The 23,148-nt window shown below is 38.4% G+C and overlaps 1 protein-coding gene across 3 annotated transcripts in view; it reads right to left on the reverse strand.

Annotated features, from left to right (window-relative positions):
* The window catches only part of LOC123959365 (A disintegrin and metalloproteinase with thrombospondin motifs 7), a 98,122-nt gene that overhangs the window by 25,253 nt on the left and 49,721 nt on the right, over positions 1-23,148 (reverse strand). For all 3 annotated transcript variants that reach the window (XR_006822279.1, XM_046033373.1, XM_046033374.1), the window contains exons 9-16: positions 16,254-16,398; positions 8,261-8,353; positions 7,103-7,248; positions 6,050-6,219; positions 5,785-5,918; positions 4,209-4,329; positions 1,606-1,850; positions 668-809 (exon numbers count right to left, since the gene is read on the reverse strand). Coding sequence is in view for 2 of the 3 variants with exons in the window: in XM_046033373.1 (XP_045889329.1) it covers positions 668-809; positions 1,606-1,850; positions 4,209-4,329; positions 5,785-5,918; positions 6,050-6,219; positions 7,103-7,248; positions 8,261-8,353; positions 16,254-16,398 (1,196 nt within the window). In the remaining variant the exon portion in view is untranslated. The remainder of the gene's footprint in view (positions 1-667; positions 810-1,605; positions 1,851-4,208; positions 4,330-5,784; positions 5,919-6,049; positions 6,220-7,102; positions 7,249-8,260; positions 8,354-16,253; positions 16,399-23,148) is intronic.

Consider the following 23,148-nt stretch of genomic DNA (forward strand, 5'->3'; position numbering starts at 1 on the left):
AATATGTTGAGAATTTTTAGAAACAGAAGTCAAGAGGGGTTTTTTTCTTTAGAAATTGAGTGGGAAAAGTTTAATGCCACTTTAAAATACTTAATTAAAAAGTGGTCTGTTGAGCTTCATCTTTCCTAGTTGGACAATGTATTACAAAATATTGCATAATTATGGCATTTCTGTGAATGTCTGTCACTCATTACAGTTGTGCCTCCTTGTCATATTGCAGCGCTAAGATCACAACTAGTCCTCAGATGTTTATTTTCAGAGCAACACCAAAGACCCAGTTTTTACCTAAAGAGCACCTCGTCTTCAGTGATCTCATTTTAATGAAACTCATATCTTGTTGCACTTCACCTCCAACCTTTGCGCCATACACACATGGCACAAGAATGTCAAGTAAAGGAAAATGATTTTCGAGGCCAGGAAAATATACTACCAATATATCATATTAGCTTAGCATAGCAATTTGAGTATGCATTTCGGGCCGCAATATCAAAAGGGTCCAATGTGTTCAAATAAAATTTAGCGAAGTCCGTTCTGTTTAAGTCTGTTTCTGAGGACTCCGGACAGGACATTCAAAACTAGTCAAAGATTTACTAACCAGCATCGCTGTCTCGTTTTCTATGTCTACCTACCAATCTGTCTACCGCAAAAATTAAACTGTTTCTCTTACCTGTTCCACAAGTAACACTGCATTCAGTCCATGAACCATATTTCCAGAAGAAAACCGACGCAGTGATGTTGCTGTCGTCTGAGACATTTCGACTGATTGTGTACTCATATCGCACTCCTGGATTGGTCTCCTGAAAGAGAAGCTGAAACACCCAAGACAATATCAAATAAATTCTGGAAAACATACAGAAAACTACCAGCCCCCTCTTGACAAAATACTCATAGGAACTAAGCAAATAATGATTAAAAAGGGATGCCTTCATTTGAGATAGCATTTTTGCTTGCAGTAACAACACAGACTCGGGCAATTCTTGAAAGGGTGACATGAAGAGTTAGAAAAGTAGAGTCTACAAAGTGGTAATGATTCAAGTGTTTTGTGGTTATTTTTCTGCTTTAGTGTGTAACTGCGCTGTAACAATTAAGAAAAAGAGTTCCGTTTCTCTCACTAACCCTCAGTAGATGCATTTATGTGTCTCTTTACAGGCAGTAAGTAGTCTACATAGCTGTCATTTTCAACATCAGTAACATAAATATATGTACATCACAAGTCTATACAACTTCGTGACAGAGGAGTTTTTGGAGAGAAGGAAACATGGTCCGGGAAACAAAACAAGAACCACGTTTGTGATTGAAATGCAAGTAAACATCCTAAAGCAGTTCCTGGAAAAGTTCATGCAATCTTGCTGTATGCTTATGGATTAAGGCAAACAAACAAGAAATACTGTCACTATGATTTCCTCCATGTTAGCTGCACATTATACATCAAAATACGAAAGGTTTGAGTTACATTAGTTAGGTTCACTTTTCTGTTTTGTGTTGTCACCACATGTGCTTTATTGTTGTGTTGATAGAAATTCACCTCAGTCCGTTTCAGCATTGATTGGCATCACAAAGGGACAATATTCACTCAAAACATTAAATAAAAGGTATTAATCCTACCTGAATCCACAGTGGTTCCATGGTGGGCCCAGGAGACGTCAGGTTCTCCAGATGTCCTGTCCTCTCATAGGTGAATACTGTCCCAGCTGCTTTGTACTCTCCATTCCACTGGATCGTCCAGCCACCATTCAGAAAATACTTGCTGGGGTTGTCACTTCGTAGCGCCAAGAAATTCCCAGCTTCAGCCACCTCCTCAATGCGGATGTCCCAGGCTCCCTCTGGGATCAGTCCAATGTCTACATAGCCTAAAGGACATTACATTTTATGTAAGTGAAACTGAAACACAAATGCCACCTTGGAGTGCTTTAGCTTATGGTTACTTGCCAAAGGCAAGGGGGAAAAAGAGGTTTTGTTTAAATTGTCATCCATGTTTCCAGATTTGTTTGTAGTCACTTAACAGATGCTCATGTTTTCAGGTTAGCCAGTTTAACATGGCTTGTGCTGTCCATGATTTGGTGAATGGTGGTTAACTAACTGACCAAAACCATTTTTGAGGTGCTATACAACAACCACTCACTAATGACAAACAAGTATTTTTGTGGCCAGTTTAAAGCACAATACACCAGGAAATCTTCCACAGTGTTTTTTAAATGTGTCTACTGCGATTTTAATCAGTAGTTCCAACATAACATTGTTCTTCTTGTGGCCAAAACAATGAAATTCAAGATCTTTATGACCATATAAAAACGCTATGGTCCTTTTTCACAGCAGACATTTTGTATAATAATGTGGCAATTATAAAATGAATAATGGCTCTGTTCTATTCAAGAGTCCCAATGAGCCATGGCAGTGTGGTAGTGAGCTAACACCAGGGCTGCTTTCCATTCTAGTAATTATGCTTCTTCTCTTCCATCGCTCCAGCCATCCTCCGGCCTGTGACATGGACATCAATCGATGTCCTCCATCATCAAGGATGTTCCAGTCCCTTAAATGTGTCTCAGAGGAGACAAGAGTGAGGAGGCTCCCAGAGATGCTTAGAGCGAGGAACCACATGTGTATCCTATGCAAGCATATTTTGCCAGATGACAACCGCCCATCAATCTGAATCTTTATGATTAGTCAGCTGATCTGATGGGAGTATAAACAGATTGGATGAGCTATTAAAGAAACAGCTCTTAACAATGTCAGACTTGCTGCACATGTGGTCTGACTTACACAAACTAATTAGGCTATAGATTTTATTCATATATATTTTAGTTAGTTATTCATATATATATTAATTATTTTTATTGTTCCCTCACGTCTGTTCTGTTCTTTGAGAAATAAACCCATTTTGGTAACATTTTAATTTAAGTCCTCCTATTTATCATTTATAAACAGCATATGAACATCTCATACATTGTTTATAACACAACGTAATGTAGCTGTACGTACTTATTTATTGTATTTGTCAACAACTATACCTCCACCTGCAGGCATCCCTAAGTGGAGAGTGGTGTATAAACAGATCACGATATAGTAAAACACAGTTCTAATATAAAATATGTCTTCAAATGAGAAGTATAATTGCTGACAAATACCGTACATTAATAAACACTTTAAAATGTCATTATAGCTGTGTACAACTATATTATATTGTGTTACAGGTTGTTATGGTTGCCGCTTGTTCACAGTCAGTTTGTGTTTAACCTGCGCTGTTTCAAAGTCAGCTGCGTGATTCCCCATCAAGGACTGGTCCCACCGAAGCTGAGCACTCTCACTTCCTGGTTGCAGTTCACCAGCGTTGATGATTGATGCAGCTGTGGACGAGTTATTTCACTCCCGCGACTCCAATCAACACCAGCTGCAGCATAAATAGTTTGTGAACAGGCAGCTCAAGGCGGCTGTGATTCAGTGATCAGAATGCCTCACTACCAGGTCGAGTTACATGGTCTGTTCAGCAGGAGTGTTGATTCTGGGTTTTACTGTGTCCTACCTTGACTGATGCCTGTGAGCGTAACAGCAATTTCAGATCATGGTAGTAGAGTTTGCTCCAGTGTAACTCTATGACTCACGTGCTGTGTTGTAAGTGAACCCAAGCCTTTGGACTCACTTTATCCTATCATCTGCTTTATTGTCTTTTTGTATGTTTGGCTTTGCACTGCTGTTTTGTGTTAGTATTTTTGCAGGCTTAGGATGCTCCTTTTGTGTTACCTTTTGTTTGGTTTCATTACCATTTTGTTTCCTTGAGCTAACGGCTAAACATATGTCTTTGTGTAAGACCCCTTTTTGTTATAATGAGTAATTGTTGTCTGACAGCATATAGCCTTAGTTCTGTACATTTGTTCAAACTCATCTTTTCGAATTAAACCATGTTATCACGTACCTAAATGATCTCATTTATCTCCATGTCTGTTTAGTTATCACATATTTTATGTTACTTTTCACCATAACGAGCCAGGTCGTAACACAGGTATAAACCATTTATTACAAGTTTGTATACTGCTTATGAGTGCTAAATAGAGGGACTTGATTTAATTGCCTTTTTATGTTATTTCTATCAGTCACATTCTGTGAGCCATAATTCATTTTATTTTTTACACCTGTGCTTTTCTGACCGTGATATGTCAAAACATCTTCTGTGAAAAGGCATATTGCTGAACCAAAATGAGTAAGAAACATACCAAGTCCTTCACTCTCCTCAAATGTTCTCCTCACAGTTGTACAGGTGGAGCCGTTACCATGACACACCCCACAGCGATCCTCTACAGCACTGGACTCAATAACATAGTCACAGCCTACATTCTGTAACACATGCAACAAAATACAGTCCACAATACATTATATTGAATAAACGTTACAGTGACTACACAACATATGAACAACAACAGATAACAAATATTATGCTGCGAATTGACCGAATATCTCTTATCATTTCCTTCTTGAAGGATTAAGATCAAAGCTTTGCCTCACCTGCTTTTGACATGTTCATATAAAGCAGGTAATGCATGTGCAAATCTCAGTAATTCTTAATATTGTTCTGTCCTGCTTTATCATTACTGTCACAAACCATACTGTGCTGCTGCTCCCACCAACAGCAAAAGTATCAAAATATACTCATATATACTCACTCAATATACCATTATGCAGAATGTCTCATTTCAGAATAATGTACAGTATATCACATGAAATGGATTATAATTATCGATGAGTGAATATGTCACTCGTGGGGCTAATTTTAGTTACTTTATGTACTGTACTTTTATGTTAACCTAACCATAATTTATTTGTTGATTATATTGTTCATAACTAATTTAAAATTTGCAAATTTACTAGTAACTTAAGTTATCAAATAAATGTAGTTAAGTAAAAAGTACAATATTTAAATCTGAACTCCCCTTGTCTTTCCAAAAAGGACCACAATGGAAATAAGCTTATTGGTTTTATTGTGTATTTATCTTTTTGATGGTTTTTGTAGGGCAACTCTTGTTAAAGGTGCCACTTTAAATTTACAATCAATAAAGAGGTTCAATCAATCAATCAATCAATCAATCAATCAATCAATCAATCAACTGTAGGAGTAGAATAGAAGTATAAAGTAGCAGAAAACAGGAACACTCAAGTAAAGTGCAAGTACATTAAAATTGTACTTAGGTACAGTACTTGAGTAAATGTACTTAGTTACTTTCCACTACAAGAACTCAAAAGGATTGACAAGACTAAGACTAGACTTAACTAAATCTATACTATTATTGTTTCCTAAACATTTTTCTTAGGTCTGTATTTTTAAGGATGATCAACTGAGAAACCCAGAAGTTCTTCAAAGCACATAATGGTGCAATGTAAGGCAGAAAACATGTGGGTGTCTGACAAAAATGTCACAAAATGTCATGAAATCAATGCCCAAAGTCTGTGATTGTTGTCCACTCAGTATCCAAACAGTATCTATATCAGTGACTGGCATTTTGGCCCAGGGTGATATGCAAGAGCAGAGAGATAACAGACATGATGTATTTCTATCAAGCTCATTTTCATGCAGAATGTCAAATGTACAACACTTGCCTGCAGAGAAAACAAGGTGAGGGTCAACTAAATATACTGCAGGACTAACGAAGCAATAATGCAATGAAAAGAAACAGAAATACAAGAAAGGAATAATCAATGAATCTTGTTTTGAAACAAATCAAAACTGAAGAGGAGACAACAGAATATTAATTATTCTTCAGAGAACATGTGGAATAGTAGTTACAGTGTTGATACCTTACAGATGCCATTGATGCACATATCTCTGCTTTTGTCGCCTTTGTAGCACGGTGTCCCATCAGTGACAGCATCCCGCATCTTATCAGAGAAATGTTCATTCAATGGACGGCAGTGCAGTTCACAAGGGCTGACTGAAAGAGTTATAAGGCAAAAAAGACACAAAGTTGTGATAACGATGACTACTGTACAAAAACAACCAAAGGTGCTCTTTTTAAGTTTGCCTAAACACTGTCACTGCCTGAATCAAGTGTAACCTGCTCACCTGTGTTGATGACTGCTTCCCACTTGTAGAACTTGCCCTTGTATGATATGGTGTTGAAGTGGCTACACTGGATGTCTCTGAAGGAGGGCAGGTCTTGAGGACATGGTGTGGTGTTACAGATCTTGTACCTCCGTCGCTCTCCAAGACAATACTTCCCTCTGAACTTAGGACTGCAGGACGGTGAAAGATGTTATTTCAGTGCTGATCACTGACTTATGATCAAAACGATTTTGTTTTCAAGATCTACTGATTTCATATTTCAGCTGAGGATGATGAAGTGCCTTTCTGTGTGGAGTTTGCATGTTTTCTCTCGGTGCTCCGGTGTCCTCCCACAATTCAAAGACATGAACATGCAGTTAGATTAATTGGCAACTCTACATTGACTGTAGGTGTGAATGTGAGCATAAAATGGTTGTCTGTCTCTATGTGTCAGTCCGGTGACTGACTGGCGACCAGTCCAGGATGTACCCTCCACTTGCTGCCTCTAAAATGTTTGGAAACATATACAATGATTCTGTGATATTCGTGTTTTTATTAATAATATCAGCCATATCGTTAGGGCTCCACACTGTAGATTATGTAATAGCTTCTACTGGCAAGCTACAGGTAGATGAAATGTGTAATTTAAGTTACTGCCTTATGATCCTTTCGTTATCCATATATCTATCATTATCTGTTCATGTATTTACCAAAATAGGTTGTTCTCTCCATGTTTATTCAAAGAGACTATATTACACATTACAGACTGAAGACTTTACCCATGCCGCTACAAATTATATCATGTTTATCAGGTATTAGAGGATACACTGGTATGGGTGAAATTTGGGCAGAAACTGTTAATAAGACATTTTTCTTCTTGTCCAGAGAAGGTAAAATTCAGTTTCAGGGTTGGCCATTCTATGTGTGCTTTGCTCATTTAATTAGCTCATAAATATGTATTACTCTACCCACATAAAGGATTACAGTATTTATTTAAATGTATAACAAAAATGTAATAACAAGAAAACTTACGTATGGATTTTGAAGTGTTTTTTGCTGAAATGTAAAACTTACGCTGGGTTATCACAGTCTCTGTGGGCACTCAGGACTCCAGCCCCACACGTCCTGGAACAGGCCGACCAAGCGCTCCACGATGCCCAGCCACCATTTACACTCTGTGGCTGATATCCAGCTGCTACACACTCTCCACTGAAACACCACTGGTAAAAAACAAACGTTGCCTTATATAGCTGTGGCATCATCCACTTTAAGGCTTACATGTACCGTGATGCTGGGAATACGGACAACACAGTTTGCATTCATTCTGACCCTCTATTAATCGGTAAATCACTGCATGTATACGTCAACTTCATTTTTTTACTTTCTGTTATTTTAATTGTAGTTGGGTGTTCTTCTGCACATTGGCATAGTAATTTTTGTGTTTCCTGCAGTGTTATATGGTGGAAGTGGGCCAACTCAAATGAAACAAATCCACCCCTTTTAACATAAAAAAATGACATAAAACATTTACTTTCAGGGGAACGAGGGGAGGTGCTCTTACACACAACAAATGCCAACTATTTAATGAGTGTGACTTTGGTTTTTGAATTGCCATTTACTAAATTAGAAATTAGATGAGATGCATTGGGTCAGGCTACGGGTGACTTACTATCCAACCCCAGCTAAACAATTTCCTAGGGGAAACCCAGAACACCGTTAACTAATTACTTTGCCAGAAAAAAAACTTTACTTTGCTTAAATTCATTTCATTTGTGCATTGAGGCGTTACCCTAAAGCATTTCATTCTGCCACCTTGCGGAATAGTGTGTGTGGGTTGGTGTAGTTTCCCTTACACCACCCTCATGCCACAATCATTATTTTTCAGTATTACTTATTTTAATATTAAAGAACATTGTTGGTGTAATTGAATTATTTAGTACTATCTTCACATAGATGACTTTTAAATTGAGCAAAATGGTCACACAACAGTCCTAAACAAATATACTGTATTAGCTATGTGGGGGTGGTCAAAGCCATATTCTGCTTCCGCTGCTTCTGCTTCCAAATGTCTTTGGCAAACCCTGTTTCCACATGTTGACTCCTATAATCTCAGTCACACAAAACTTGCAAAAATAAATACTGCAAACTTTTATAAATCGAACACCAATGGTTGTTAACAACAAAATCAACATTCTCATCACAATCCCAATGCTCATGAAATGGAAGACTCACCTTGTCCTCACCACAACTGGTCCCATCCACAGCCCCGTCTAGCTTTGAGTGGCAGGTTGTTCCCACAGTGCACCACAGTGTGCTGCATACATTCTAGGAAGGTAGAAAGAGACAAATTACTTCTGCAACCTGTTTGCCTTTCAAACACGCTGTTATTTACTATTCATTTAATTTCACAAGGTTTTCCGACTACACATGAAGAGATTCTGTATAAAAACAATCTATGCCTTTTTCCAGTTGATAAGAAATAAAAAGCCTTAAGTATTGCATTTTACATCTATATTTGTCTCATTTTCTCATCTGTTGATACAGGTTTTCCCCACAGGTTTACTTAAAGTATCTGTCTGAATAAATTGCCTGAATTCAGCAGTTCCATAGGAGTTCAAGTACAAAAAGATGTTATTAATACTGATAGCATACCCCTACTCACAAAGCCTACTGTTTCTTCTTGCTCTGTGTGATAAGACGTGTTATCGCTTCACATACAGCAGATCAGATAAGGATCACCAGTGAACAACATCCCCATCTCCCAGAAGATCATCGCTGTATGAATGTCCTATAGGAAGTGAAAGCTTTGGGCAATATGTACTGAATTCTAATGTTTCATCCTGGTATCCAGTAGCACAACAGTAATACATTGTGTGTAAATTGTGCACTTAAAACCCCTCAAATTTTAAATTTAGGCTTAAAAGCAGCATTTACACATTTTAAAATATATACTTTCTCACAGAGTTAATTATATGAGAAAATCAACACCACTCTCTTATCTGTACGTTAAATATTAAACTAGAAGCCAACCAGCTTAGCATAGACTGCAAACAGGAGAAACAGCTAGCCTGGCTTTGTCCAAAGGTTAAAAAAAATCCCTCTACCAGCACCTGTGCAGCTCACTGATAAACACATTATAGCTCGTTTATTTGATCTGTACAAAAACCACAAGTGTAAAAGCAACATGTTGTGGTTTTCTGAGGGGTTATGTGCCGGACTGCTTCTTGGCTGACCACTGTAACTTCCTGTCATCAGGCAGCCAGAGCCTGGCCAATATATTGTCCACCACATAACCCCTATAAACTGTATCATGATGTTTTTAAACTTTGGTTACAGCAACCTTTCAAACTACTTTTTCAAAATGTTTCTGCAAAACGAAACAGCACAACAGATATTGTTAGCGGGGTTTTTTTTTTCTTAATGTAAACTCTACATATAGTGGCCATGATAGCTTAGCACTGTGCAACTCAAGAAAACACGTTCAGACACACATTCACTGATTTGACAACACATTTGCAGCATAAAGAAATGCGCTGCAAATTCAGACAACGCAATTTTGATCTTGCAGCACTTTTCTGCATTTGCTTGTGTTTTGTTGCATTGGCAGCACATTTGGTTATGCTGCACATGTGTTGTCGAATTGGTGAAGATGTGTTCTGTTTTGTCTATTTGAATGTGTTTTATTTAGTTGCAGTGCTCTGCGCTCTCAGTGCCACCGTCAATATCAGCTCATGCTTTTGCAATAATAATGAATTAAAAGATCAATAAGTAGATGTTTATTTTCTACAGTGGTCAAATCTGTGTGTGTGTGAAGACTGATAACACTAAAAGGTCAAATGTACTGTTTACAAAGAGGTTCCCTGGCTGATTGGTGCAATTGTCTAGGCCCATTCTTGTTGGTGCTGCTTGACATTTGTGATGAATGTGTGGAGGAAATTTTGTATTTCGGCCAAAATCGTCATACTGTAGATTAGGATGATTTTTGAGATGCAAACGATTTCAGCATTTGAACTTTCAGAATGTAATAATTAACGGTGTGAGCAATATTGAGCTTCTCTTCAAGTAATAATCTGCAACATAGAGACAAAAGCTGGCAAAGACTTACAGCATAGGTTCTCAATGTAGAGATAAAAATAAAAAGTTCATGGTGACTGAACATTACACTCACAGGAATTCTGAAAGACTGGTGCTTCTGAAAACAGATCTGTAGAGCTCACAATCTGGAACTGATTCTCTCTGCATTCACCATGGCTAGCTAAGCCACCCCTGTCAGGGGATCTCGTGCTAAAACAAACATTCAATATCCAAAGAAGGTTAAAGTCAAGGGCAAATGGAGTTGGTACTAGAAGACATTTCGTCCCTCATCCAATAGACTTCTTCAGTTCTGAAATGACCAGTAGGGAAACTCAGCTATTTAACGACAGTCGTTATGGTCGTTAAAACCACCCGTGGCCAAGTCTGAACGACAATTATTGGAATCTTCACCTGAGGCCAAGAGGTAATGCTTTCCTAGTTTCCTGGGAAGTGATGAAAGGACAGCATTGTAAGTGGGGGATAAGTGGTGGTGTAGATTTTTAAATCTGGGTTTACAGGAAACCCACACACACAGACCGATACTTTTTCGATTTCCACCACCCACTGAAACATAAGCTAGGGGTCATTAGAAGCCTGCACCCCAGTGGACAACATACCAACAAGTGCACAAGCCAGAGAGAATAAACAGAACCACCTGAAGGGGGCACTTACAGCTACAAAATCCATCAAGAAGACCAACACTACAGGGGATGAGGAAAAGAAGGTCGAACTCAACAACATTGTGATATATGTCTGGAGTGTCAGAGAAACTCAGGAGGATTTTCAACAAATGCCACATCCCTGTGTTTTTTAAAACCAAGAATACGCTAAGACAGATACTGGTACACCCCAAAGACTGCACACCCAAACACAAGAAAAGCAATCTAGTTTATGTGGTCCATTGCAGTGAGGAACGAACAGACCTGTATATTGGGGAAACGAAATAACCACTGCACAAACACATGCCTCAACACAGAACCAACCATGGCTCAACGTGGCCATGGTTGGTTCTAACGATCATAACGACTGTCGTTACCACAGCCAGGAGCACTAACGAACCAGCGGTATTGATGATCCTGGCAAACGATCCCACAGAGGTTAAATAGAGTTTCCCTACTGGTCATTACAGAACTGAAGAAGTCTCTTGGATGAGGGACAAAACGTCTTCTATTATCTACAACCAAGTCCATTTGCACTTGACTTTAACCTTCTTTGGATAACTATGACCTGGATGACTGAGAACTTTCACAGAGAAACAATCAATAGCAAAACCCTCCCAAATCCCCAAACCACCCGAGTATCAAGCAATTTATGTAATCCCTTTAACCAAAGAGACAAAACAATTGGGTGTGCCACTGAGTCTCTATAATCTCAACAAATTGCAGCCCTCCCCAGTGTAAACATCCAGAATGCTATACTACAAAACTATGTGAAACATGGCACTATAACAGCACTTGGATAAAAGGTCACAATTACCTCTGCCAAGGAGGTTATGTTTTAAGCACCATTTGTTTGTTAGTCAGGACCATTACTTAAAAACTACTAGACCCCCGATTTTCATGAAACGTGTGAGGGTATAGCAAGGAAGAACCCATTCAAGGAAGAACCCATTAAAATGTGGAGGGGATTTGTCGCAAGTTCGCAAACTGCTACCACAGACATCACTGTAAACACATATTGATTGCACTTTTTTGTTTTGATTGCACTTTTTGTTAACTTTTACTTCCTTCCCTGTGCTGTGGTATCTGGCATCAAGACGACAGTAGCAGATCTTTTAAGTCCTGTAATTTGTGAGGTGGGGCCTCCATGGATTGGATTTGTCCAGCACATCCCACAGAGGCGTGATTGGACTGAGATCTGGGGAATTTGGAGGCCAAGTCAACACAGTGACTGTTGTATTCCTCAAACTAGTCCTGAACCATTTTTGCTTTGTGTCAGGGTGCTGAAAGAGGCCACTGACATCAAGTAATACCGCTTCCATGAAAAGGTGTACATGGTCTACAACGAATCTTAGGTAGGTGGTAGGTGTCAAAGTAACATCCCTGTGTATGGCAGGACCCAAGGTTTCCCAACAGAACATTGCCCAAAGCATCGCACTGCCTCACTGCGGCTACGCAGCCCTATATGTAATAAATTGTGATGCACTGTGTGTTCTGGCAGCTTTCTTTCAGAACCAGAAGTAACTTTTTCAGCAATATGACCTACAGTAGCTCGTCTGCTGGATCAGACCCCACGGCCCAGCCTTTGCTCCCCATGTGCATCAATGATCCTTGGCTGCCCGTGACCCTGTCGTCGGTTCACCACTTTTTCTTCCTTGGACCACTGTTGATAGGTACTGACCACTGCAGACCGGGAACACCCCAAAAGAGCTGCGGTTTTGGAGATGCTCTATAGTCTAGCCATCAAAATTTGGCCCTTGTCAAAGTCACTCAAATCCTTACACTTGCCAATTTTTCCTGCTTCTAACACATCAACCTTGAGGATAAAATGTTCACTTGCTGCTTAATGTATCCCACCCACTGACAGGTGTCACGGTAACGAGATAATCAGTGTTATTCTCCTGTCAGTGGTTATTATGTTATGACTGATCGGTATACAATCTACTGCAGATCATTACACCATGATGTCTTTTAGGTTATGTCTGCATAGCCTATACAATTCTTGCTGTTTCAAAATTCTACATAAAATATTTTTATGTTTTACGTTAAATGTAGTGTTAATTGGTTGGGAATTTCTTGTGGTATTACCATAGAGAAAACACAGTAAAATACTATAAGCCTTTCATGGAGATACTGTGAATAATGTAATGTAATCCCTGCTGACTGCAAGAAACAAGAGGGTAAAATAAAATATAATTTCTATTAAATAACTATATGTCTCTCGGTTTCGTGAAGGAAGAAGGCTGCTCGCGGACACACATTTTCAAACTATTTTAAAAAACTTTAAAAAAATATTTTATGAGGAAGAAAACACCATACATTTTGGTGATTGTGTTAACACCGCATGTTAATACAACTATGTTTGTTTACATGACAACTCCACAGGGTACACTTCAAGTAGGTTGTAACTATTATTTTAAATGAGGCAAGGTATCTGCAAATTGCTGTATTTTATGGATTTCCAGAACAACAAGCGGACTGTTGGTGACGTAAATCTGTAAGCATCCTGCAGTTGTGTTTCTATCCTTAGGGGTGCTTTTAAAACCGGCACATGTTCTATCAAACTGTATTTATAGAGACACCATGTTGCTACTTTGAGGTTACATTACATTGCTGGTGGAAAAATACATGTGTGTGGTCTGTCCAGTCTTTTGCCACTCTTGTTGCTCTGGGCTGATGTACTATATTGTATTTAAATTATTTGTAAATGCTCCCAGCCATAATACACAGCAGTCTTACAAACCTTGAAGCTTTGAGAGCAGAGAGGATTTAATTAAATTCTCAATGTATTTACTCAAACACACAAAGCACATGAAAGACTGTCCTAAAGGAATCAATCTACGAAGACCGCGTGTCAAGAAAAACATATGCATCGATTTCTATACTTTCTTCTATAAAATTCTATATCAGAATACTGAGACTGGTTGAAACTTTTCTAATAAATGCTTGTTAAGCTTCAAACCAGTCGCTGTAATTGCCTCGTTCTATGCGTGACCCATGTTACCATTATCAGCTACACAGTAAAATGTGCGCTTTGCTTATGAAATGAGTTTAAATCCAGCTCATGTCTAAATTCTAAGATTGATGAAGGCAGAGGAGGGAGTTTCCTGTGCTAGAAAGGGATGGTATTTTGTCTGGGCATGCTGAGATACTTACAGATACAGTATATCAATAAAACGAAACCAGTGGGCTGTTAAAAAAAAACACATGGGGCCCTTAATGCTCCGGTAAACACAACCAGATCTTGTTGGTTGGTGGAATAGCTTTTGAACCTCCCTCCCCCCTTCACCTTTAAGACATCGGATTATGGGGGGGCGCGCTATGTCCGGCCATTTCTTTCCAAAAACCATCAATCTGACGTTGACACATACTTCATTTAGTCCTATGAACAACCAAGTGCACCACTATGAATGCTTTCCAGGAGAGAGGCTGTCTGAAAATGTACCATTATCCCCATGTTTAAAGATATCGGGTGTCCCCTCTCTATATGATGGCTGGCTTTTCACTCGGCCTTCAAGTGTGCCCGGTCAGAACAAATATTATCCCAACAATGTCAGACAACACATAAGAACTACCTCTTTTTGAGCATAACCCGGCCTTTAGAGTTTTTCAGAACACTGTCAAAAGTAGGGCTTTGCTTCATAATGACTCTAATGGCAGCTTTAAAGGTAGAAGGTTCAGTCAGGTCAAATCAAAAGCAAAAAAGGGGGTTGCAAGGATATGTGGCGAAAAGGACAACAAAACAAGACAATATAAATTAAAGCAAATGAGGAGAAACGAGAACAGTGCACAAGAGACAAGTAGTAGCCACACAGAGCAAGAACAAACAGTTGTAGAAGTAAAGGAAAGAAGAAAAGTATAATACAGGAGACCCACATTCTTTCCATACAATTGTACATGGCTTTGTATGTTATCTATTTCTAGCTGTCTCTAAAGAAAAGCAAAAATTATACTGGCTATAGACTATATTACCCTTTGGTACACCTGAGCAAGACACTTAACCCCTAGTTGCTCCAGAGGCGTGTGACCTCTGACATACATAGCAAATGTAAGTCGCTATGGATAAAAGCGTCAGCTAAATGAATAAATGTAATTTATAATATACCATATGTGTCTTCGATTTGTAATGCAAAGGAAAAGGGCTGATGTCTAGTCTACTGTTTCTACATTTTCCACCACACATTTTAGCATTAACCTGTAATTAAAACCTTTGGCCAGCCAAAGTTACATAGTCTTACTTGTCTCTACAAATGTCTGATTAGCCTTAAACTCACTGATGTATTACTCAAACTGGATTTCTTGAATAGTGTTTGTGGTACCTGTAGAAATACATCCACAACTACTTTACTACTTTAAGTCTGAATGCAGGCAAAGATACAGTGTTACAATTCTCACTAAAAATCAGTGCTATCTATCCACCATGTCCAGTATGTCTGGATTATAAAAAATAGGATAAATTATTTGTGGTGGTCGCAATGGTGGGATTATAAAATGAGATCATTAGGTAGACTTGCCTCTTAATGATCTAACAACTGAAAGGTTGTACTCACTTGTGAAGATGCCATCTGAATTAACATTCTTATGAAATGCTAATTGTAAAACAGCACAGAGAGCACTAAAGTCAACTGTACAACTGGTAAAACAATTGTAAGATGAGAATATAATAAAACTATATTATTACACTATACTATCTAGTGACACTGGTAAAGAAATGTCTGTTGGTCCCAGTCTGGATTTAAAACCTTCAGTATACCCACTGGGATCATTACTGTAGAAGCTCAAATATTGGAGACGTAATTCACTGTCGAGCTGGTCAGCAGGTGTGGAAGTGTTAATAATGACCAAGTGACTAATGAGTACATAGTAAAAGAAGCTGTGTACAAGCAAACACGTGTTTGTCTTGTGGCTTATTAAATTGATTCTGACTTCAAGTGTAATACGACTGACTCACCGGCAGTTATTACTGTGCGCTCAGAGCATTAAGCTTAAAGAGCGGCAGTGAGAGATGAGTGCTATGATGACTTTTTCTGCCCTAGGTTACAAACATGATGCCCTACTTTGTGTGAAGGATATAGGGTCTGTAGGCAGCAAATGATTTCCAGTAGGTTAGTGTATTAATAATAGTTGGTTTAGAGGTAGAGCTTCTATTTTTAACTATCTGGTACAGTACAATAATTAGATGGTCGGATTTTGAAAGTAGTGTACTGAAGATATAATGGGATCAATGGGAACATTTTGTTATGCCACTTTAAAAGTAAAAGGTTAGGTCACAAAATCAAAACAAAGTTGTTTCAAAGTTATGTGGGAGAATAAGACAACAAAACAAGACAGAATAATATTAAAAAATATAAATGTAGACAAACGTGAACAGTGGAGAAGAGAACACTACAAGAAAGAAGAAAAGGAGAATGCAGGAGATATTCTTTCCATACAACTGAACATGGCTTTGTATGGATTTATTTTGATGTATTTGTTGGTATAGAGAGTCTTACATCCATGTCATCGCAGAGCAGGGACCCAGATCCATACTGCAGCCGACACTGATGGGCAGCGCTGTACAGAGCCCCAGGAAGCACCGAGTTCAGCGACAGCTTATCCTTCACCGGTGCATCATCCAGGCACCAGCCCCACCCGCGACTGTGAGAGGTAGGAGAAGGTAGAGCTCAGTTAAAAAGATCTTTTTGTAATGCACGGTACCATTCTGCAACATTTTTATTAAAATAAACATAGTTTTCTACTCTCTTGCTGCAATTGGCTGCAACCACAAAAGCTTTTACTAAAACTGCATTACTTCTAAACACCTAAAAATGGGCAGGTATTCCCCTGGAAATATCCTGTATCCCAAATGTAAGTTTCTGGCCGAGGCAACAGGTTTTGCTTGCAATAAATAGCAGAAATGAATGCAACAAGAATCTGTATCAACAGACAATCTAAGAAACACTGATCATGTTGGCTTACTGTTCAACAAACAACAAACTACAAAATATTCATATGGTGGCACTTGGAGAAAAGTCAGGCAATAACCAAAGTAGGATTCATCCTCTGGGGACCAAGAATATGTACAAATTTTCATGACAATCTATTCAACATTTGTTGAGATATTTTGGTTGTGATGGTGTTGGAATGACAGGCAAATTGATAGCATATACAAACAACCACTCACACCTAATGGCAATTTAGAGTCTTTGGTTGGTGGGAGAGGAGAGAGAACCCACCCAGACGCAAGGAGAACATACAAACTCCACACTTGTCTTCACAACAGCAACTGTAGCAGCAGTTTGACAAGCCACAACTTACTTGCTGTGTCGTTATTAGTTCTATATCATGGTATTTGTCATAGTATTGGATTTCATATCCCACCTTTAATGATGTCAAATACTATGGAGGTCATTTTTATACTCTAGTAATTAGCTGTAGTGTTTCAAAATGGAACAACGCATTATTCCACCGGACAGGACACTAAGGCTACATTCAGACTGCAGGCCAGAATGACCCAAATCCAATTTTTTCGGGTCATTTTCAGGCCGCGCACAGTTCACACTGTAGTCTGATATGGGCCACATTTAAGCAATAATGTGAACTGTCAAACAAAAAAATCACATCTGGGAGAAAAAATATCGGAATTGAGCATTAAGGCCAGCAGTCTGAACGTAGCCTAAATCTGACCATTTAATTGTGGCCCACAATATACTGTAAGTGTATTGTTCTTCTGTGACTTTTAAATCAAGTAATCACTTATCAAGTATTACAATTTAGTCCAAATAAACAGTTGTATGTGCTAACTAACTTCCTACATTTCAGTATTAATAATATGACATGATATAAGCCAGTGCAGTTTGTGCTACCCCTGCCGCTACTTAAGCTGTCCAGCACAATCCAGTGTGCAGTCATGTCAGCGTTGTTGTCAATCCCTCCTTTGTCTAAAGACTAATCTGCCAGACGGTTCATGTCTTCGGCTCCATAGCGATGCAAACATTAGTGCTGAATCTAAAAACAGTAAAAACATGGATGCTTGGACTGACTGACAGTCTGAAACTGATTATGACATTACATTATCATTTTGAACGACCTCCAGAGGATAGAATACAGCAAAGGACACTGCTAAATTCTTAGTAAAATGTCTCATTATAGCCATTACCATAGCCAATTATCCTCAATTCTGTCAGTCACATTAATTGTGAAAACAGCACAAAATGAGGTGTTACATACATAGCACCTCATTTTGTATTAACACCATACTGTATTATCTCATATCCTTACGCTTGCCAATTTTTCGTGCTTCTAACACATCAACCTTGAGGATAAAATGTTCACTTGCTGCTTAATGTATCCCACCCACTTTTATTATTAAAATTATTCACCTGTCAGTGGTTATTATGTTATGACTGATCGGTATACAATCTACAGGAGAACTCAATGAAATATAGAACTCAGTAGGAATTTAATTACCTATAACTTTAATTATCTATAATAATATACTGATTAAATAAAATTACACTTTGAAGCACTAATCTACTGGTTTCATGCCAACAATGTGAAATAATTGCATTGTCATCTTGAACCAAGTTCTTTTACAGATTAATCATTTAATTCTTTGTGGCTGTCACTAGAAAATTAGCTGTTAACCTAATCTCCATAATGAGAACTTTGATGGGATCCTGATGAGCCCGTGGTCAGCAAATAAATGTGATCTTTGTGATGTGAATTTCAATTAAATTCTTTTACTTATATGGACAAGCTGAAATAAAGCCGCATTGCCAAAGCTCAATGTAAATACACTTGCAAAGGAAGCTGTAGTTTCTTTGAAAGAGAATGTATTCTAATTATAACTATTCTAATAATCTATTCACCTGCACTTTCATTCATTTCTATCTGCGGGATGTCTCACATTTTTCTAAGACTCAATCTGTATGGAGTGTTTTGCTATTATGATTGTTATGTGGGATGCTTTAACTGTGCGCTCCCCCTCATGCGACAGGGTACACTACTTTGATATGTAGTGTTTTTGTATTACTTGTCACATATGGTGTCACATCGCGATTACTGTGCTTCAGTGCGTTTTAACTACTCCACCTGGAAGAAATCAAGTAAAACATGTTGTAGATTTAAAATATTATCATCTGATAATGTTGACATGGCAAACATGCCTATTTAGTTTAGACATTCAGCAGACATGTAACAACATTAGAATTGAATTGGAGTCATGTTTCTGGATACCTGATGAAAGTAAGTCTAATATTTTATCGTTTTGTTGTTTTTTTTTTTACTGAAAAGAGCTGCCTGCTGCATCTGAAAACAACGCAGCTGAGAGCAGTGAGAGAGAACCAAAACACTAAAGTTTTGGGTCTTAAAACCAAAACAATGAGCTGAAAGATACTAAAACACTCCGAAGAAAGGAGGGGAACTGCAGAGTCGGGTGATAATCACTACCAAACCCTTTCATATTACCCAAAATTTGTTCATCTTTTGTAAATATAAAAGTATGATTAGAACTGCTTTAAATAGAAGGACATGTATAAATAATACATGTTATAAAATGTTGGACAATGTCTTGTCAATATGAAATTTTGAAACATCAGATTAAAAGATACGGACACTGATTGTTTAGAACTTACAACAAATTCATTAATTTGAGATGACCTCACACTGATGATTGAATAGCAGCAATTAAAATGTTCTCCATGAGTGCATCTGGACTGAAAGGCAGCTCAGATGGCAAATTAGGTTCTACTACAGCCTTTGTCAACACCAGCTTTCCTGGAAATGCTTTTTCCCATTAATCAACTGTTTACTGAATCCTATTCAGTCAATTCATCCTTTAAAAATATTTTACAATCAATATACGATTCGATAATATATGTTATGTGTATGATATATCCAGGCTGTAACTGTTTGTTTCAACTTCTGTTGTTTCTTTATGCAGCAATTGAATTAATTTGAAATTACTTTTGGTTAGTTGAAACTTAGCCTCTATGGCCTTTCAGGAATTCTACTCTGGACATTACAGGGTGGCTCCGTTTATGAGAAGCCCATCTATGTGATCATATCTAAACCACTCACTGCAGTGTGACATGGTACATTCCACATAAAATAAGACCCTACAGATCAAACCTTTGAAGCAGCATGAGCAGTAGAGGCCTGCGGGACAAATAAACCCATATACAATGGAAGCCTTGTCCTGTAGTCAGTGAAAGAGATAAAACACAGAGGGGGGGTGGGGGGATCTGGCATTTAGAGGAATGAGAAGAAAATGATCAATTTAGCTTTTTGGAGCGGCTAGCTGGATATGGAGATCAAAAGACTCTGAGACAAGATACTGAGTGTGAAAAAAGAAGGCAAAAAAGGGCCATGCAAACTGGGAGGGCGGTGGATGGGAAGAAGACAGCATTTTTTTTTAATCTCTTTTACTCTCAATTGTCATCTTGCCTAAATCAATGAAAATGGGGTTTATAATGGTATTTTTTTTCATTTAGACATCTGTATCACAAACAAATTAACTCGAGCTGTTCCCTTTGGTGTCTTAGCCTAAAGGGACAGGCATTGGAAATTAGCAGTAGCTATATATGCTGCAATACAATGCATTGGATAATTGTTATCCAATTCTCTATGTTCACTGTATCGGTTCCCATCAAATGACCATTAAATTAAATGATATTACTCTGTGAGGATGTACCACACTCACAGTGACAATGCAAACATGCTGATGTTTAGCAGGTATAACGTTTACCATGTTCACCATTTAGTTTTGCGTGTTAGCATGCTAACATTTGCTAATTAGCACTAAACACAGAGTACAGCTGAGGCTGCTTAGAATATTTTGCAGGTCTTTGGTCTTAAAGCAAAGTATTGGGGGGGAAAAATAAAATGTTGATATGATAATGATAGATGGAAAGTCAGAGAATCCCCTGTGGGGAACATGAGTTACTGTACCAAATTAGATGGCTCTGCTACAATTCTTATTATTATTATTTACTTATATTATTATTACCTGTTATTATTATCATTACTATTGCTATCATTGTTACTACTATTATTCATTTTTACTGATATTTGTATAACTAGGACTACCATTACTATTATTTTATATCTCTATTCATCCAATAATTGTTAAGATAATTCAGTCTGGACAAAAGCGGGTGACTTACATACAGATCAACATTGCTATCTACACACAACAGTTGTAACAGGCATATTCAGATGTTAAAATGGGCCAGAGTAAACCAGGGCTGAGCTCAAAATCTGTACCCTACAGGAGATCATCACAGACTGTGATAGCTTGTGTAACTTTATTATAAGATATGTATTCATACAGGAGATGATGATTAAAAGTATCCCTCGTTTTAAAACACTCTAGCTGGGTGGCTCTAAAGGTCCTTTCCCACCGAAAGCGAATCCAGCGTTTTGGGCGGCTTGATTACATACAAAGTCAATGCAAATTCCTGCGAATTCGCTCCGGGCGGCACGAATGAGGCGTTTGTCGCGCAATTCGCTGATTCGCTCAAGTTCAAATTTTTCAGCTTGGGCGAGAAATTCACGCGATGTTGCGAAAGCCTATCAGCGGTGAGATTGTCCAAACGTTACCGGCAGCTTCGGAGCGTTGCTTGGAGAGGACCAGGCAAGCGGTGTAATAACAATCCACTGGCCGACTGGGAGCTGCTAAAGAACGGGGAAGTGGACGGGAGTAGCGCTGCAGCTTTTGAACAAATAAACACCTGTAGTAGTCTGGATTCTGCCCTGACAACTACGCCGTTTACCAGCGGGAGGAGGTCAGAGTTAACTGGTTTTATTTAATTAGTTTTTTACTTTAGTTTTTGGAATTACAACTTGATTTATCTTCACTCGCGCTTCTCAGCAGCTAGCTTCCGTGCACATCCGGTTTCACTGTTTTTGTTAGCGTCGGATGGCACCAGAGTTCTGCTGGACTACTACTTAATTTTTATATAAAAACCGGACAAAGCTGGACATTACTTGGAGAAAAGAAAGCGAGGAAGTTGAACTACCTGGTGAGTTTAGAAAATGTGTGTCTGTAACTTTATTCCAGCTGTCGTTGTACTTTACTGTGAACAGGTTAGCATAGCATAGCCCTGATCGATCCGAACTCCATTCAGAAAACACATATTTTAAAAGTTGTCGTCCTGCTGACTTGCTGACAGACCTGACAAAGTATGAATTTATATGTCTAACAAAATCATATCATATCAAAATCGGCATACAATCATATTGTAGTTATTTCGGCATAAGTTTGATCCGTTTATTGCTATTAAATCACAGCCAAGGGTTTACTTTGTGTTCATATAGCTGTAGTATCCGCGGGCTGTGTTTATTCGCTTAAAACGCGCGTGTGTGAACACTCAAAATGTCCAGCGGTCAAACTCGTGCGAGTAAAGTGAGGCGAATATTAAATTCGCTTTCAGTGTGAACGCAGCTTAAGGATAGCAAAGTTGTCAGAAGAGGCGCGTTGGTCAGTCAATAATATCATCACTATATTCATTTGAAATTTTTAAACAATAGTTACGCTATAATAGTGATCAAAGCTGTTGGTAGTGGTACTACCATTAGTGTTTTTCACTACAGTAATCAGTAAAACTTCCATCGCTACATCCCTAGCGGCAGACCTGTCTGTCCAAAACTTTGGTCCAGCGTGACTCTCAACCATTATTTAATGGATTGCAAGGAAAATTGGAATAGATATTTGAGTTCACCAGAGGATGAATTCTAATGACTTTGGTATAGTTTGTCTCTTTTCTCGTGTCACCAGCAGGTCAAGTTTTCTCAACTTGTCAAACGTTTCAGTTCATGACAAAATACCTCAAAATCTAATCACCAAATTCTATTATTTCACTGCTAAATATAGCATGCTAACATCCTAAAAATGATAGTTAAAGTCCTACATAGTATAGTCAGGCCAGTTCCTTTTGATAACTTTTACCTATAAATGTGTGGAAATGGTTCATGTAAGTGCTGGGACAGCTCTCCCTGTCTCTCTTTTAATTACCATCGCTCAGACAGGCATACACAAACACGCAAACCAGTGGCCTTTGTGTAGCAAACTCCCACAAGTGTAAATATTGCCCTGCAGCCCTTTTTTTCCACAGTGGAGTCAAGAAGCTACAATGCTGTCAAGTAGCTAAACACCCACTAAATAGATTCCAGATGCTTTGAGCAGAGAAACTAGGGCAACTATAGTGAACTATTTCAGACATTCAACACATGTCCTGTTGAAGCCAGAATCACAGTGCAAGTCTTTGACAGTAGCAGCTGACTGTCTAGTTTACAGACACTGTACTATGAATAGATATAGACAAGCATACATATATACTGCCTAAGCATGTATTTGTATCTAACTGTATTGTCAGGAGGTGAGAAAGGTGGCATTTAAATGATCCT

This window comes from Micropterus dolomieu, linkage group LG20 (assembly GCF_021292245.1).
Source record: "Micropterus dolomieu isolate WLL.071019.BEF.003 ecotype Adirondacks linkage group LG20, ASM2129224v1, whole genome shotgun sequence".
Lineage (NCBI taxonomy): Eukaryota > Metazoa > Chordata > Actinopteri > Centrarchiformes > Centrarchidae > Micropterus > Micropterus dolomieu.